At 31.9% G+C, this 15,569-nt stretch overlaps 1 protein-coding gene across 2 annotated transcripts in view; it reads right to left on the bottom strand.

Moving 5' to 3' along the window:
- Positions 1-15,569, bottom strand: part of LOC124531981 (kinesin-like protein CG14535) — a 415,871-nt gene that overhangs the window by 112,908 nt on the left and 287,394 nt on the right. The window contains exon 2 of one of the 2 annotated variants that reach the window (XM_047106586.1): positions 9,488-9,659. The exons of the other annotated variant lie outside the window; for it this stretch is intronic. Coding sequence (XP_046962542.1) covers positions 9,488-9,543 — 56 coding nt within the window. The 5' untranslated portion in view covers positions 9,544-9,659. The remainder of the gene's footprint in view (positions 1-9,487; positions 9,660-15,569) is intronic. 2 annotated transcript variants of the gene reach the window in all.

Below are 15,569 nucleotides of genomic sequence, written 5' to 3'. Positions count from 1 at the left end.
TTTCATTTTATCGAGATCCAATTCAGATAATGGAATCCCTGAGTTAATGAGGGAACTCCTCGATTATTAAAGGCATAATACAACGATTTTTGTATTTTTGTTTACGAAATACGACAAGTAAATAGGCCACCTGATGTTGAGTGGTCACCACAGTTCAAATACATTGGCGCTGTTAAAAATATTGACTATCCCTTACATTGGCAATGTGCCGCCAACTTTGGGAACTAAGATGTACCTTAAACCTGTAGTTACACTCGCTCTTTTAAATTAAAGTATTGATATTTGCTCGTACAATATATTTTGAGTGGGGACTTAGATTTGCCCAAAAATCTCCCACCAATTAATATTTTAATTATTAATCTCTTTCTTTTCTATTTTTGATTAATGCAAAACGAATTACGGAGTCGTTGATTTTCATTTAGTAATATATTCACTTTGAATTAAACGGTTTTAAAAGAGTACGCAACTACTGAAGTTTGGACTCTCCCAGGAGAATTTCCATTTGGAAGTGGTGGTAGCCTTATTTAACATTGAATCCTGTTGAATAAAGTATTTTATAAGCTGTTTTAAATCGATCGATTAAAACAATTTGCAACTGTTTCGAAACGAATCAAGAATCAATGATAAAATGGGATTTTATTTTTTTAGTAATTCATTTATCAATTAGTACTATTAAATTAGTTTTTTTCGTTTTTTATGGAATAAGTTGGCGGACGAGCATATGGGCCACCTGATGGTAATTGGTCACCATGACACCCATAGACAATGACGCTGTAAGAAATATTAACTATTCCTTACATTCTCAATGTGCCACCAGCCTTGGGAACTAAGATTGTAATACAAAGTCATGTTAGTTAATACAATTATTTAAATTAATATATCCTGCTTGGAAGTCAACAGGTATTAACTCCACGCTTTTTTATCGTTTAACGCTGTAGATTATGAGGTTCTGGGTTCAACGCAGTGGTATATATTCAGGCTGTTATTTCATAACAAGTGATATGATTATCATTTTAGCGACGTAAAATATGTGACATGAGCAATTATGAGTGTATTTTTCAGACACGTGCCGCATTTTTCTAAGCTTCTAAAAATTACATTCACACGTCTCTCCCGGAAGAGTGGGATGTCGCCGGGCCCGGGGCGGAATGAAAATGAGAAGAAAATTCCAACTATGCAAATATCCCGACGTTCTCTGTCGTTGTAAAATTGTTGCAAGTGGTTTGAACCAGTGGTTACATCGATAATATTACCTTAATTTATAAAGAAATAATATTTGTAACAAATTAAATTGATGTGTCTTTTTTTAAACCTGTTTAAACAGGTTATAAATAATATTTATTTTATATACTATTACTAAAATTAATTAATTGTCAGATATAGGTACTGAAAAATAAGTCAAACATTCTAATTTAACTTATTTAAAAATTGGGTTAATTGAATTTCAACTTTATTAAATAATAAAACTCAATTTAAATTCCGATGTATGAGGAAGCTGAATAAATTATGTATTCACATCATTTTCATTCATTGAGAGTGATTGAAATATTTCGGATAATTATATTATATATATTTAAATGTAAAAATGTATATATTTAATTTCTTTGATTCTTCCTAACTCTGAGATAGTATGGTATATAAATCGAAGCCTTTGTTTAAGAAAAACAGATGTTTTTTCCGCAGTGGGACATTTACCAGCTGTTTGTAAGCTTTTGATACGTCTAGAATTTAATACCAAGCCGTACTCGTAACGAGCTACATAAAAAAAGCACAAAAATATCGATCTTCATGACGTGAATAGACAGTAAAGCTCTGATACTGTAAAGCTCTTGTAGAATTTATATTTTATGAAAGGCAGGTTGTTGTGTACGGGTAGTGGGTGATCTTTACTGAGGCGGTACTGAAGCTTCCTAAGCTGGATTTTCAAACTTCCTATGTGCCTTAATAATAGTTGTTACGATAGAGCTGAAGTGGATATAACAATATTGAACATATTTTTCATAACAGTTTGGTGAATTGAATAATTATTTGCTCATGAGTTGGTTATATATAGTTGGTTGGTTAGTTTAGATCATAAAAAAGCGTGAAATTAATACCTGTTGACTTCCCGGCAGAATACATTACATACATATGTAATTGTTTTTAACTAACATGACTGTATTTTGTAAATTTTGAAAAAGAGTCGAGTCGAGTCGATCTACTTTCCGAACCGGTGGTAGCTTCACTTAATTGTTAAATGACGATTCAAAAAGTGCTTGTAAAAGCCTACTTAAATAAATTAATTTTGATTGATTGACATAATCCATATTAATGTTATAAACGTTAGAGTATTTTTGTCTGTTTGTCTGTCTGTCGCTCTTTCAGATCAAACCGCTGAACCGAATTTGATTAAATTTGTTTTAAAACAAACCTGAAATCCAAGAAAAGAAATAGGGTACTTTTTTGTCTAACACATGACAGCCAACACCCTAATACGTGACCAAAGCCGCGGGCGTTGACTAGTAAGTATTAGTATAGAGTAAAGACCAATCACATTACTAATATTTGACTCCTTAGATGAGAAAGCATTTTCTTTTGTTCTTTGAATTTTAAACTTACGTAACAAAAAGAAAAACCGACTTCAAACGAAACACTATTTTAAAACAAATGAATATGCACTAAAAAATAATAAAAATAATTAAAATTAAAATAATTGCGTATTTAACATATTTTTTAGAGTCCTCTTAAGTAAAATTAAATGAAAAATATTAGACTACTTAAAAATCGATTTACGATTATATAGCGTAGTTATAGTTATTGTTATATTTGGAGCCGGTGTCAGCCAAGATAACCACATAGTATCTATCAAAAAACAATATGGGACCATAAGGGAAGCACTAGCATTCAAACAAAAAAAATTATCAAAATCGGTCCACCCAGTGAAAAGTCATGAGGTAAAAAACATAAAAAAAATACAATAATCTCCTCCTTTTTGAAGTCAGTTGTAAATACAGTTCTTATACAGTCAATAAATAAAGGTATGTAGGTAACATAGCTAATCTAACAGTTGTTCAAAACATACTAATTTCATTCCATATTATCCTTTAATTTGGCAATAATGGTTCTGTTCGAATTTCGAACATTAAACGAACACTAGGTTTAGTAATTGCTAATAATGTTAGATACTAGATACTCCCAGCTCTGATATAGGTATATTAAATCATAGGGACTCGTTAAATACTTTAATCCCCAATCATGTCAACTGACTAACAATAAAAGATACTTACAAATAACAATCCTGTAAATTTCCCAAGACCTAAGAACTCCTCTCCCTTTTGAGGAGAAGCTTCGAAACATATTCCACCACGCTGTTCAAATGCGGATTGGTGGAATACACACGTGGCAGAATTTCTATGTAATTAGACACATGTAGGTTTCCTCACGATGTTTTCTTTCACCGCCGATCACGAGATGTATTATAAACACAAATTAAGCTCATGAATATTCAGCGGTGCTTTCCTGGGTTTGAACACGCAATCATCGCCTAAAATGCACGTTTTCTAACCACTGGGCCATCTTGGCTGTTACAACCCATTACGATGTTTTTATAAACTTTTATCCAATGTAATAACAAAATAATAATAAAGTATCTGGCGTTTCAGATGAGGTGAACATGCCGACAATTTTTCTAACTCACTCTTTTTGCATAATATTTTATATAACGCTGGTTAACTGTCACACACAGCGCTTCCCCCTGTTATATTTCATGGGCAGATAATCGCGCCATAATTCATAATAGCATAGCACTACTAATATGAAATTCTGTACCTAGTATTCGTGATCAGTTTTAAAATAAAAATTTATCGTCCATTCCCGAATAAAGGTGCTATATGCGAATTTATGGCGATAGGACTTAGAGAATTGATGGAAGCACTAAAATTCATTCGTAAATCTAAATTTATAGCATTCGGATTTTTATAAGAGATATTTATATCTTTATTATTTTATATATTCAGTGTTTTATTATAACGCGATTATCGGGCGGACGAAAATGGTTGAAATGATTTCATAAAAATAGCAATGTAACTTCAAACAGTCTTACGTTAATTAAGATAATAACGATGATTCTTCTACATAACATAGAAACGACAAAAACTGCATTATATAGACTGCAGAATGTATATAAATAATACTGGACAACATCACATACATTACTCTGATCTCAATGTAAGTAGCTAAAGCCCTTGTGTTATGGAAAATCTGAAATAACGACGGTACCACTAACACCTAGACCCATGACAACATAGAAAACTAATGAACTTTTTCAACATCGCCTCGGTCGGGAATCGAACCCGGGACCTCAGAGCGGCGAACCCATGAAGTCCGGAGTATATACTACTCGACCATGCACATATTCCTTTTTATAAAGCTTTGCTTCTAGACAGTACATTGATTAGTGATTAAATTCATTCCTGTATAAGAATTAGTAATACATTTCAAATAGATTCGGATTTCTTTTGTTTTATACTTAAAAGATGCATCTTATCCAGCTGTAACTACATCATAAGTTTAATTACAATTTTTAAGTTAATTAAAAGTAACTTTAAATTCAAGTTGCGTACTAACTTTATCTTAAGAAAGTTTCTTACAGGATTTCCTCGCGAAAAACGTGTTTAATTCAACTTAAGTCCTTACCAGTTTTTAGTAATACATTAATGTGCTTGTATTTTATTACATCAAGCATTACGTAACTCATAAAAAACTATAATATAATTACACAATTAGTTTAAATATTTATTGCACTAAAAAATTTAAGACAGCAATGAAAGTATAAATATAGTAGTGAAAAGGAGTAAGTAATACGTTTTACATGTGTGCGTTTGTATAAATATGTATCACTACATAGGAAAAAGCAAAGTCGCCTTTTCCTATGTCCCTTTTGTATGCTTAAATTTTTAAAACTACGCAACAGATTTTGATGCGGTTTTTTTAATAGAAAGAGTGATTCGAGAGGAAGGTCTTTGTATATAATACATGGACATTATAGTAAATAAAAAATAGAATAAAATTTTAGAAGTTTGTAATGTGATGTCGTAAATAAATAATTTTTGTATTATATTTAGTATCAGTATTGTACAAGTGTGAAGCCGGGGCCGGTCGCTAGTAATCTACATAGTATAGTTTGGTAGTTGAGCTACTATCATTATCAAAAAAAATGATAAATATTAATGTAATAGAGAATTCATACATTTTTTGCTGATTCACGATCATTTTTAAAACGAACGTGTAAAGCCAATACGTTCAAAAACAATAAACGCCCTATCAATAGACGAGATAGCAGCTCTTTTGGGAGAATTAAAAAAATAAACATTTTAAATGCAACCGGCCGAAAACAAATGTCTGTGAGCTTGCTGCAGTCATTGTATTGATTTTACATCCGACTGTAGACAAAAATGGACCGCCCCAACCATTTATTCTCGATATTCCGATTTAAAGTGCGTTTAACACACAATAAACTAGATTCGAGGTACGTCATAGACTAATCCTTTTTTACTTCAATATATAAATGTATAGTCGGGGTAAGAAAAGGTTCGTCACCTTAAGATCTTTTTTCGTGTGCTCAGTATAAGCGATAATCTGCTTCACCGATCGAGAATGACATACTGCGTCGCAATGATTTGATGTTTAGATTCAGAAGGTACTAAGTGTTTAAGACTTGATAAAGGAATTAATTTGAAAACTGACGAAGGTTTTCTTACTCTGACTGTACATATAAAAATATAATCATAGCAGGACATATTCGAGAACAAAACTAAAATCAATATCATTATTATTAAAGAATATTTCAGACACATGTAAGTATTTTCGAACCGTCCATATTATGGGATAAATTTCAATGTAGATACTTGCCTTTAAAATATAGAGCCTACCAAGAAAAACCACTACGCAATAATGTTTATTATTAATATATAATATTTTCCCAAATAATAATGTTTATAGAAAAAATACATTTGAATGTCCTGTATAAAAATCAATGAATACAAAAAAAAATATTGACTATTTTTTTATCATAGAAATATAATAATTTTATCGCGTTAAAAACAGGCAAACTTAAAAACCTTCTAAAGCTTTAAAACGCAACATCAATCGAGCCATAACACAACTAAACAAAAAATACTATGCGTAATTATGTTTCAGTTGCGAGGTAGGGGTTCTAGTGCATATGCACTCATATTTTTTACAAGAGGGAATAGAGCAGTCGGCGTACAGCCTCGCAGTTATTAATATAAAAATAGATGATTAAACTCACACATTATTGATTTGAACTAATTTATCGTAAAAAACTCAAGATGGTCTTAAAGTTCAAATACTAAGTACTACCCTAACGGTAAGATAGAAGGATAAGGATAGGTATCATTAAATTTTCATGTGCTAAATTTGTGTGTATAATTAAACTCATGCACCGTGTTATTGTCGGATCTTACATGAGTACTCCCTAAGGCCTCTTTTCCCATTAAGTAGAGGGTTTGGAACATATTCCACCACGCTGTTCCCATGCGGGTTGGTGGGATGCACATGTGGCAGAATTTCAAATAAATTAGACACATGCAGATTTCCGAGCACGAGCTGAATTATAAACACAAATTAAGCACATATATATAGTTGTCATTGCCTGGGTTTGAACCCGAAATCATCGGTTTAGATGCACTCGTTCTAACCACTGGGCCATCTCTGCTCCCTGACTTGTAAACTGTTAGTAATTGTAAATGAAAGTGCAAATAGTAGGGGCTCCAAATGGACCAAACAACGAATAACCAATAGCTGTATCCGCATTTTTTGTTCTTCCCAGCGATCTGCGAACGATTTTTACGCGTATTTACTCGGAACATGATTTGTTTCAATATAAACTGGTAACATACGAAGTATTCATATCCGCTGTTATTTATTTTAACATCAATTTAAAGCTGTATTGGGATCGCGTGTGTTCAATCGAATGTATTTGTTGTCGGTGATGTAACTTTTCAGAACAACATGGGACTGCATATAGTAGCTAAAGTTAATTGTGTAACTCTCTTGTATAAACTCTTTGTGACTTTTTTATCTCAATATTACGTTCATATGTAGTGTTTAAGACTATGAATATATATTAAATCACAATAACACATATTTTTGGTGGTAAGGCTTTGTGCAAGCCCGCCTGGGTAGGTACCACCCACCCATCAGATATTCTACCGTTAAACAACAGTACGCAGTATTGTTGTGTTCCGATTTAAAGGGTGAGTAAGCTAATGTAACTACAGTTACAAGGGACATAGCATCTTAGTTCCCAAGATTGGAGTCGCATTGACGATGTAATGAAGAGATAGTATTTCTTACAGCTTCATTGTCTATGGTTGATGGTGACCATTTACCATCAGGTGGACCATATGCTCGTCCGCCAACCTACACCATAAAATAAAAATAAAAAATTTAAATGCAAGTAATTGTTTTGGTGTAAAATAAATAATTTTATATTCAATTTTACTACAGATGTAATATTGGATATCTGTCCGACCAATTTGGACCAAAAAGAAAAGTGAAGTTACATAAAGTAAAGTAAAAGTAAAACTTTTACTTAAAGTTACATAAATTTGTAATAATCTGAAAAGTAAAGATTGGTCAATAGCAATATATTGGATGTTTCCTCGGAGGTATCAAACGAATCTATAATAATATCTACCATTGGTAATTCTATGCTGGAACATGACCTTGAGAGTTTGTAAATGCCAAAGAACAAAACAGTCCAACGCTGAATGCCTTCAAAAAGGTAGACTATCATATAGACCTGATGGTTACTGACCCATAGAATCTCTGGCAGAATCTGATAACATGACAAATATACAAAATAATTTAAATTTTCAACGTGTTACAATCCATGGAAACTAAAATGATGATGAGATGTACTCGTCTTTAATATCGGAACAGTAATGTACTATTTCAAGCGTGGGTGGTCGACCCAGATACAAGAAACTACAAAATTATCAACTCCAACCTTTATCTCGAAATGCCAATCACTAATTACAATCGTCAATCAATTGTCCAAACAGTTGGAATAAAATAATAATTTCAATTTGTCTCGAGATAACTTACAGGCTACTGGCATCTGTCCAACAGATAAACTAATTTGACGACCGATAAAAGTGTGATATTAATAGCTTTTCACTTTGTTTTATTTTATTCATTTATGTCATGTTTTCATTACATGATAGATAATAATAATGTTCATTCGAATTTTATTTGATATTTGATTACAAAGGTTTTTTTTCGAATGAATAAAGGTTTAATTCATATTGTGTATTCGAATTTCAAATAGAGAATTCTATATTTATCGAATCAATTCAAATCTTGAATTTCGAATGGAATTGTAATATCATGATATAAATCCATATAAATAAAGTTGAGCGACCATTTTTTAATGTACAGGAAAGCGATAGCGAGAGAAAGAGACAAAAGATGTTATTGTTCTGCAAGTCCTCATTATTTACATTACTATAAGCTGTTTTTATTAAAAACATAAGACAGAGAGAACGGGTATATGGGTCAGGCAGTAATAAAAGGTCAAAAATGTACGGACATAACTTTCATTGGATATACTTATTGTTGTTAGTATATGTCGTGCTGTCAACTATGATAATGATTACTATTAAGTATGATATCGTCCTGACCAATTTCGGTTACGGTGACCAATCTTAAGGGAAACGTGTAATATTTATACTAAATAAAAATTTTAATAAAAAGAAAAACCGACATCAAACGAAACAATATTTTAAAACAAATAAAATTGCACTACAAGTAATAAAAATAATTGAATATTTAACATATTTTTATAGTCCTCCTAGGTAAAATGAAATGAAAAATATTAGAGTACTGAAAAGTCGATTTACGATTATATAACGCAGTTATAGTTATTGTAATATTTGGAGCTGGTAGAGTGAGGTAACAAACATAAAAAAAAAACAAATACAGACGAATTGATAACCTCCTCCTTTTTGAAGTCGGTTGACTATATTTATTGATGACGACCTCCGTTGTCGAGTGGTGTGTACACCGGTTTTCAGGGATACGCCATTCTGAGGTCCCGGGCTCGATTCCCGGCCGAATCGATGTAGATTATCATTATTGTCTTGGGTCTGGGTGTTTGTGCTTTAGCTACTTACATTGGGATCAGAGTAATGTATGTGATGTTGGCTCATATTTATTTATTATATATATTTTAGGTTTATATAAGAGTCTTATAGTTACATAAGACCCGTATATAAGTTTTACATCAAGCTCTAACAAAACTACTTCCTGAATTTATCGATACATTAGTTTACTTTAAGCAGGTAGTAGAATAAGCAGGTAGGTAAATGTATGTAAATTTATAGCGTTAATTAAAGTTTATTCTGTTTTAAATGTGAGTTTTATGTAGGAATCTTTGTTAGAACAATGGCTGATTCAGTCGAGAATAAATTAATTAAATACATACCTCGGTACCTCCTTTGCAGGACTAGATTGCGTTTCTTGGTGACTGTACGAAGCCATATCTTCGGATTATATAACTTTTACACTCATTGTACTTTATATGTTCAGTTTATCGCACATAATAAGGTTACTTACGTTTTAATAGTTAGTTTAAATAGGAACATCGTTACTGAAAACTATAAATTTTACATGAGTATATGAAGTTGGTTTAGTAGTTTTAACACGCAATTAATTTTATCTAAGTACTGATCTAGGATTAGTTGCTGTATAGATTTTTGTCAATCTAAAGTTTACGAAGTAAAACTTCTATGTAGTTTGTTTTTATTTAATAAATAATTAAATAAGGACAGACAGACTTTGTTTTATACTTTTTAATGATGTATTGCTAAAATTTCAAAAATCAATAAACGCTTCTGTCAATTATGAAGTAGAAGTAAAACTTCTTAAAGTGCTATGACAATCGAATATCAAATTCAAATCGACGAGTCACAATAGCGTTATAATTATTTTACCTTTAGTGCGTTTCATATGCTTTAAATTTTTAATTTATACTAATTATAATTTAATCACAATATACTGAAACAAATGATAATTAAAGTAATGATCGGATCCGAGTATTGTTTGACGGCTCAATAAAACGTTACAATGGAGTTAACGACTCAACAAACTCCTGATTTATTTGACAAGTTATAGCGAATATACTGGCTTTGATTGAGTAATTAAGTTTACAACTTTCGCATGTGCGAATCAGGCGGTAGGCATAGGAATGGGCAGACTGTAATTCGTGTAACATTCAACTATATTTTGCGTACGACTTGATGACTAAAAGTGTTATTGACATTTTTATCACTACTGAGTTTCTTGTCGGTTCTTTTCGATAGAATCTTTTGCCGAACCGCTGATAGCTTCACTGAGTACAGTTGTTAAATGACGATTCAAAAGTTGATGATCAGTGAAGAAAGAATTATTTTTTTTAAAAGTATTTATTTAAATTCTTTATTTAGGTATTGTTTATTTATAGAGGATTTAATACTTATTAATTATTGCCAGTTTGAATAAGGTATCACTGAGTTTTCATTTATCTAATTCATGTTCATACGACAATGTAGGGAAATTGCTTGGTGATTCAATCCACTGACTCCACAATAATGTATTATACTAATATATAAACGTCGAACGCGATATATTCTATATATTTTAATGACTTTTTTTTGTGCGTTTTTCAAATGATAAGTATTGTATATATATGTATTGTTTTAATCAATTTGAATAACAGATTTTTGTATAATTTTAAGTTTTTACTAATGATATATAAATAAGCTAATTTTCTTTAATAAATGTGACCACATAGATTTTTACGAGCCGTAAATTCTATACTACTTTGACAAACGATTTCTATCTTTATTTTGTGATTGGTTAAATTTATAATTTCTACACCAATAAAAATAGAGATCATAAATTAGTGTAGCAAATAAAATCTGTCATCGCTTTACAGTTTTAATAGCACATTTACACGATATTTTAAATGGACGTATTTTTATTACTACATTTGTATATATTTATTCCACACACTTTTTCTTTTTAGTGTTTAATGCGTTGTGTTTGATGCTTTTTTATGATATAAATAGACGATATTGGGTCACCTGATGGTCACCACTGGCGTTGTAAAATATTAACCATTCATAGCATCGACAATGCGCAACCAACCGAACTCTAAGATATCATCTTCCTTGTGCCTGTAGTAACACTGGATACTCCTTTTTAATGGTAGAATGTCTGAGTAGGTGGTACCTATCATCACGTAAGTCTTTCTACTGTAATTTAATTTAGTTTTTTGTAATCTCAATAGTTAAGTATTATTATAAACCAGACAGTAATCTTCAGCAGTGCTGTGTACGTCTGTAATTGGTACATACATCGGATAAGTGTCAGTTTTATATGTTTAGTTTTAAGTGTTTAATGTATGTACTGTTGATGTGCCATTCAAATAAATAAATAGTTTGATATGGTTGCTTGTTGTTTTTATATGTATTCATATAATAAAAATGGAGTGTCTGTTTGTAACATTACTCAATGCATATTGTTCCGGCTAATCTCCGGAACGGTTGGACCGATTTCGACGGGAATTTCACTGGCAGATAACTGATATAATAAGGAGTAACTTAAGCTACAATAACATTTTTTTTCCATTCAAACGCGTACAAGTTCACGGGCACAGCTATTACATCATAAGTGACAATCGCAATTACAGATTTACAATTTTAATTACCTTTTGCGGTGCTAATGTACTTTATTACCTTCGAAACATTATTAAGGACTATCTTTTATAATGTACCCACGTCGTTAGCAATACATGCGTTATGACTGAAACACAAATTGAATACCAAAGACTTGCTCTACGAAATTGATTTAAACTTTTATTGTGTAATAAATTAAAATTTTCATTAATACGGGAGTCCATTATAGGATGGGATTACTCCATTCCAGGATTACACTCATAATGTAGTCTCAAAGGGAGTAAATGAACGTTGTTTTGTGAAGACGTTAAAAATTTATGGGCAAGCTTCGCTTTGTGCTTTTATTGTCGTCACTCGGCAACTCTGTAATAATTAAACGGGGAGCATGTCTTGCTAAGTACTGAATAAATTAAAAACTTTCAAACAATTTGTTGGTTGTTGCAGTTTAGTTTTGTATATTTCGGTTGTGTTGAGTTGAAGTATTTTAAGCGTATTTACAGATTTTTAGTGTTTATACCACCTTATCTCTTGACGTTCCTTAGTACGCTGTCTTATCGCTTTTAAAATTTGGAATTTTTATTTGTTCATTGTACTACCTGCATCGGTATTATACAAAGAATTATTTACATGAAAAAGTATTTTATTCTATTTTAATTTACGCTCTATATCTTGTGTATTTTATTTTTATCATAATAAACTTTCATCAAACAACAAGCCTACTGTTTCGACGAGGTAATATTTCTCAACAAAAGCAAACCTACGACATAAGATATAATTTTGCACAAACGTATGCAACACAGGTGCACTGGTAATCATCATGATATGGAAATTATATTATCAGGAAGTAATCAAGCGCAGAATCAGGCTTCACCCGATTTAAGAGCGGCGTATCTGATGAAACGTCTCAACTTGAGCTGTTACAAAGGAAAATTATCAAAAAAATCGAATACTTTTAACAATCAGATTAATATCTATCTCGATTCTATATATTTTTTGTAAAATCTACATAAAAACAGTCCGTAGTTTTCCCACTGTTAGGCCTCCTCTTTCTTTGCACCGCCGGGCACAAGATGAATTTTATAATCAAAAATTACACAAATAAATATTCGGTGGTGCTTGCCTGAGTTTGAACCCAAAATTATCGGTTAAGATGCGCGTATTCTAACCACTGGGCCATCTCGCCTCACATTACCATTGAGATATTAAACAACTATCATAGTTTAGGCGTTGAGAATATTCATTCGCCCTAAACTTATACAAGTAGTCGTTATTTATTTACAAGAAGCTAAATGTTAGCAATCATTTACATCTGAAATCTCGACCGACATAAATTGTGGTTACAACAAGGACAAATCTATCCTGACCAACTGATTACTCGGGTCAGAGGAATTTCAATGAGCCCTTAACAAATGACATCAAACTTTGTCGTCGAATTTTAATTATATCCTGGATTTCACTGAAAGAGTCGAGATGGTCCAGTGTTTAGAACGCGTGCATCTTAACCGATGATTGCGGGTTCAAACCCAGGCAAGGCGTCACAGAATTTTCATGGACTTAATTTCATGGGATTCTAACTAATTAATCTCGCGCTCGGCGGTGAAGAAATATAGCGTGAAAAAACCTATACGTATATACATATATAATGTCAACCAAGACGCATTGAAACAGCGTGGTGGTATACGTTCCAAACCTTCTCCTCAAACGGACAGAAAGGGAAAGTAGGCCTTAGCCCAGTAGTGGGAAATTTACAGGCTGTTAATGTAATGTGTTTTCATTTATCAAAAATCAATGTAAACATACTGTAATAAAAATATAACGCTAAAAGAAATAATTCATTAGGGTTGGAATATCTAAAAAAAGGCAAAGACGAAACTCATATTAAAATCTCATCCAAGAAATATTTTTTGAAGTCGCCGAGTCTCTTAGGAAATCTTGCACCTTTTAAATTAAAAATAAGTCAGTAATTAGAAGTATTGTACGGAAGAGCAATTTAGCCTTATGGTGAAAAGAGTTTGAGGAACCATTTCCCTTCAAGTTTTCCGAGTCGATTCTTAGGAATGTAAGTCTCGAATCTTAATCAAAATACGGCGGAAATTTTTGCGTAGAGGCTTAGGTTGCAATCATTTTTACCGTTCCTCTTTCTTTATTTTCTTTCTTTATAAAACCAATTATTTCGACGTTGCTATGAAAGGCTCGATGTGTTTGTCAATCTCGTTTACAGTGTATATAAAAAGTATACTTCATTATAAGTAAAGTAAAAAGTAAAGTAACAGCCTGTAAATTTCCCACTGCTGCGCTAAAGCCTTCTCCCATTAAGTAGAGGGTTTGGAACATTTTCCAATGCGGGTTGGTGGAATGCACATGAATTATAAACACAAATTAAGCACATATATATAGTGGTGCGTGGCTGGGTTTGAACCCGAAATCATCGGTAAGATTCACGCGCTCTCATTATAAGCCATGGTGCTAAATGTAATTTATATCATTTATCGATCATTATAAAAAACTGATTTTATTTTAGTATTTTTTTTTTGTGAAAATAATCAAAACATATTCCCAGATTATAATATTAAAGAAATAGTAAAAATGGAGTCGATATAAAATAGACATTTATATTATTTTGCCAGACTAGTTGGAACAGCGAAATCAATTATGTAGTTCATTATGTATATACTAGCTGATTATGCCGACTTTGGCTTGAATGACTTGAATTTATTTACACACTCACACACATATATATAAATACATTCTGAGTGTGTGTATTTAAATATATGTATGTGTGTACTTTTACGTAGGTTTATTATTAGTCTTTATAAAACATCGGTTTCTCTCCGGCGTTTATGGATTATAAATTTCATTAGCGTATGTTTTAGGACGATAGCGTTTACAACGGACCGGAGGGTAAAGTGTTCTTTGATCTAAACATCGTAAATGTTACAAGCTATTATGTATATGATCATGTATACGATATATGTAGGCTAGTATTACTGAACCTTTTTTATGTTGGTGTTACTGTTTGTGAATATTCAGCGGAATAATCATGTGCTTAATTTGTGTTTATAATTCATCTCAACATCAGCAGTGTAGGAAAACATCGTGAGGAAACCTGCATGTGTATTGTGTAAACCTAATTCCATAGAAATTCTGCCACAAGTGTATTCCACCAACCCGCATTGGAACGTGTGGTAAATAGGTTCAAAACCTTCTCCTCAAAGGGAGTGGAGGCCTTAACACAGCAGTGATATATTTGCAGGCTGCTGTTGTTGTTGTCACTGTTTGTAAATGAATATTCAAATAAAAAAAATGAGTACGTTCTAAATTTAAATCAAAATAAATAAACTGAATGACTCAAAAATTTTTTGGAAACGATTCCATTTTCTAAAGCTGAAGTATTTATTTACGATATAAATAGATCCTTATTCAATATACCATATTAACAGAATAATTGTTTTGTTTTGTAATGCGTGCGTTTAATAGCCCCAAATATTATTTCAAAGTTATTGGCATTATGTAGAATGAAGGACTCTATCCAAGCTAATTTTCATATGAAATTGTTTTAGTGGGATTGCGTGCAGAGATCCTTTAGTAAAATGTATCAAAGAATTTGGTACATTTCTATTATTTATGGCAGTAAGGAGAAATTTCCATTGTCTAAAACATTTTGTGAGTTTTTTCTACGTATACTTGGTCGATGTAGCTGCTAGTTTAAATGTTGTATTAAATACAGCTTTTTTTTTAATTTGCCCGCAGTTTAAGTTGGCAAAGCTTACTCTATTAGCGCTCCGAAAAATACTTTCTCTGATCGTGTTGGTTAGTGCCACTTAATTACTTCAATGAAAGTGATTACGA

The sequence above is a fragment of the Vanessa cardui genome, chromosome 8 (genome assembly GCF_905220365.1).
Source record: "Vanessa cardui chromosome 8, ilVanCard2.1, whole genome shotgun sequence".
Lineage (NCBI taxonomy): Eukaryota > Metazoa > Arthropoda > Insecta > Lepidoptera > Nymphalidae > Vanessa > Vanessa cardui.
Note: the sequence above shows the minus strand (reverse complement) of the source record. Positions and strands in the feature narration are given on the sequence as shown.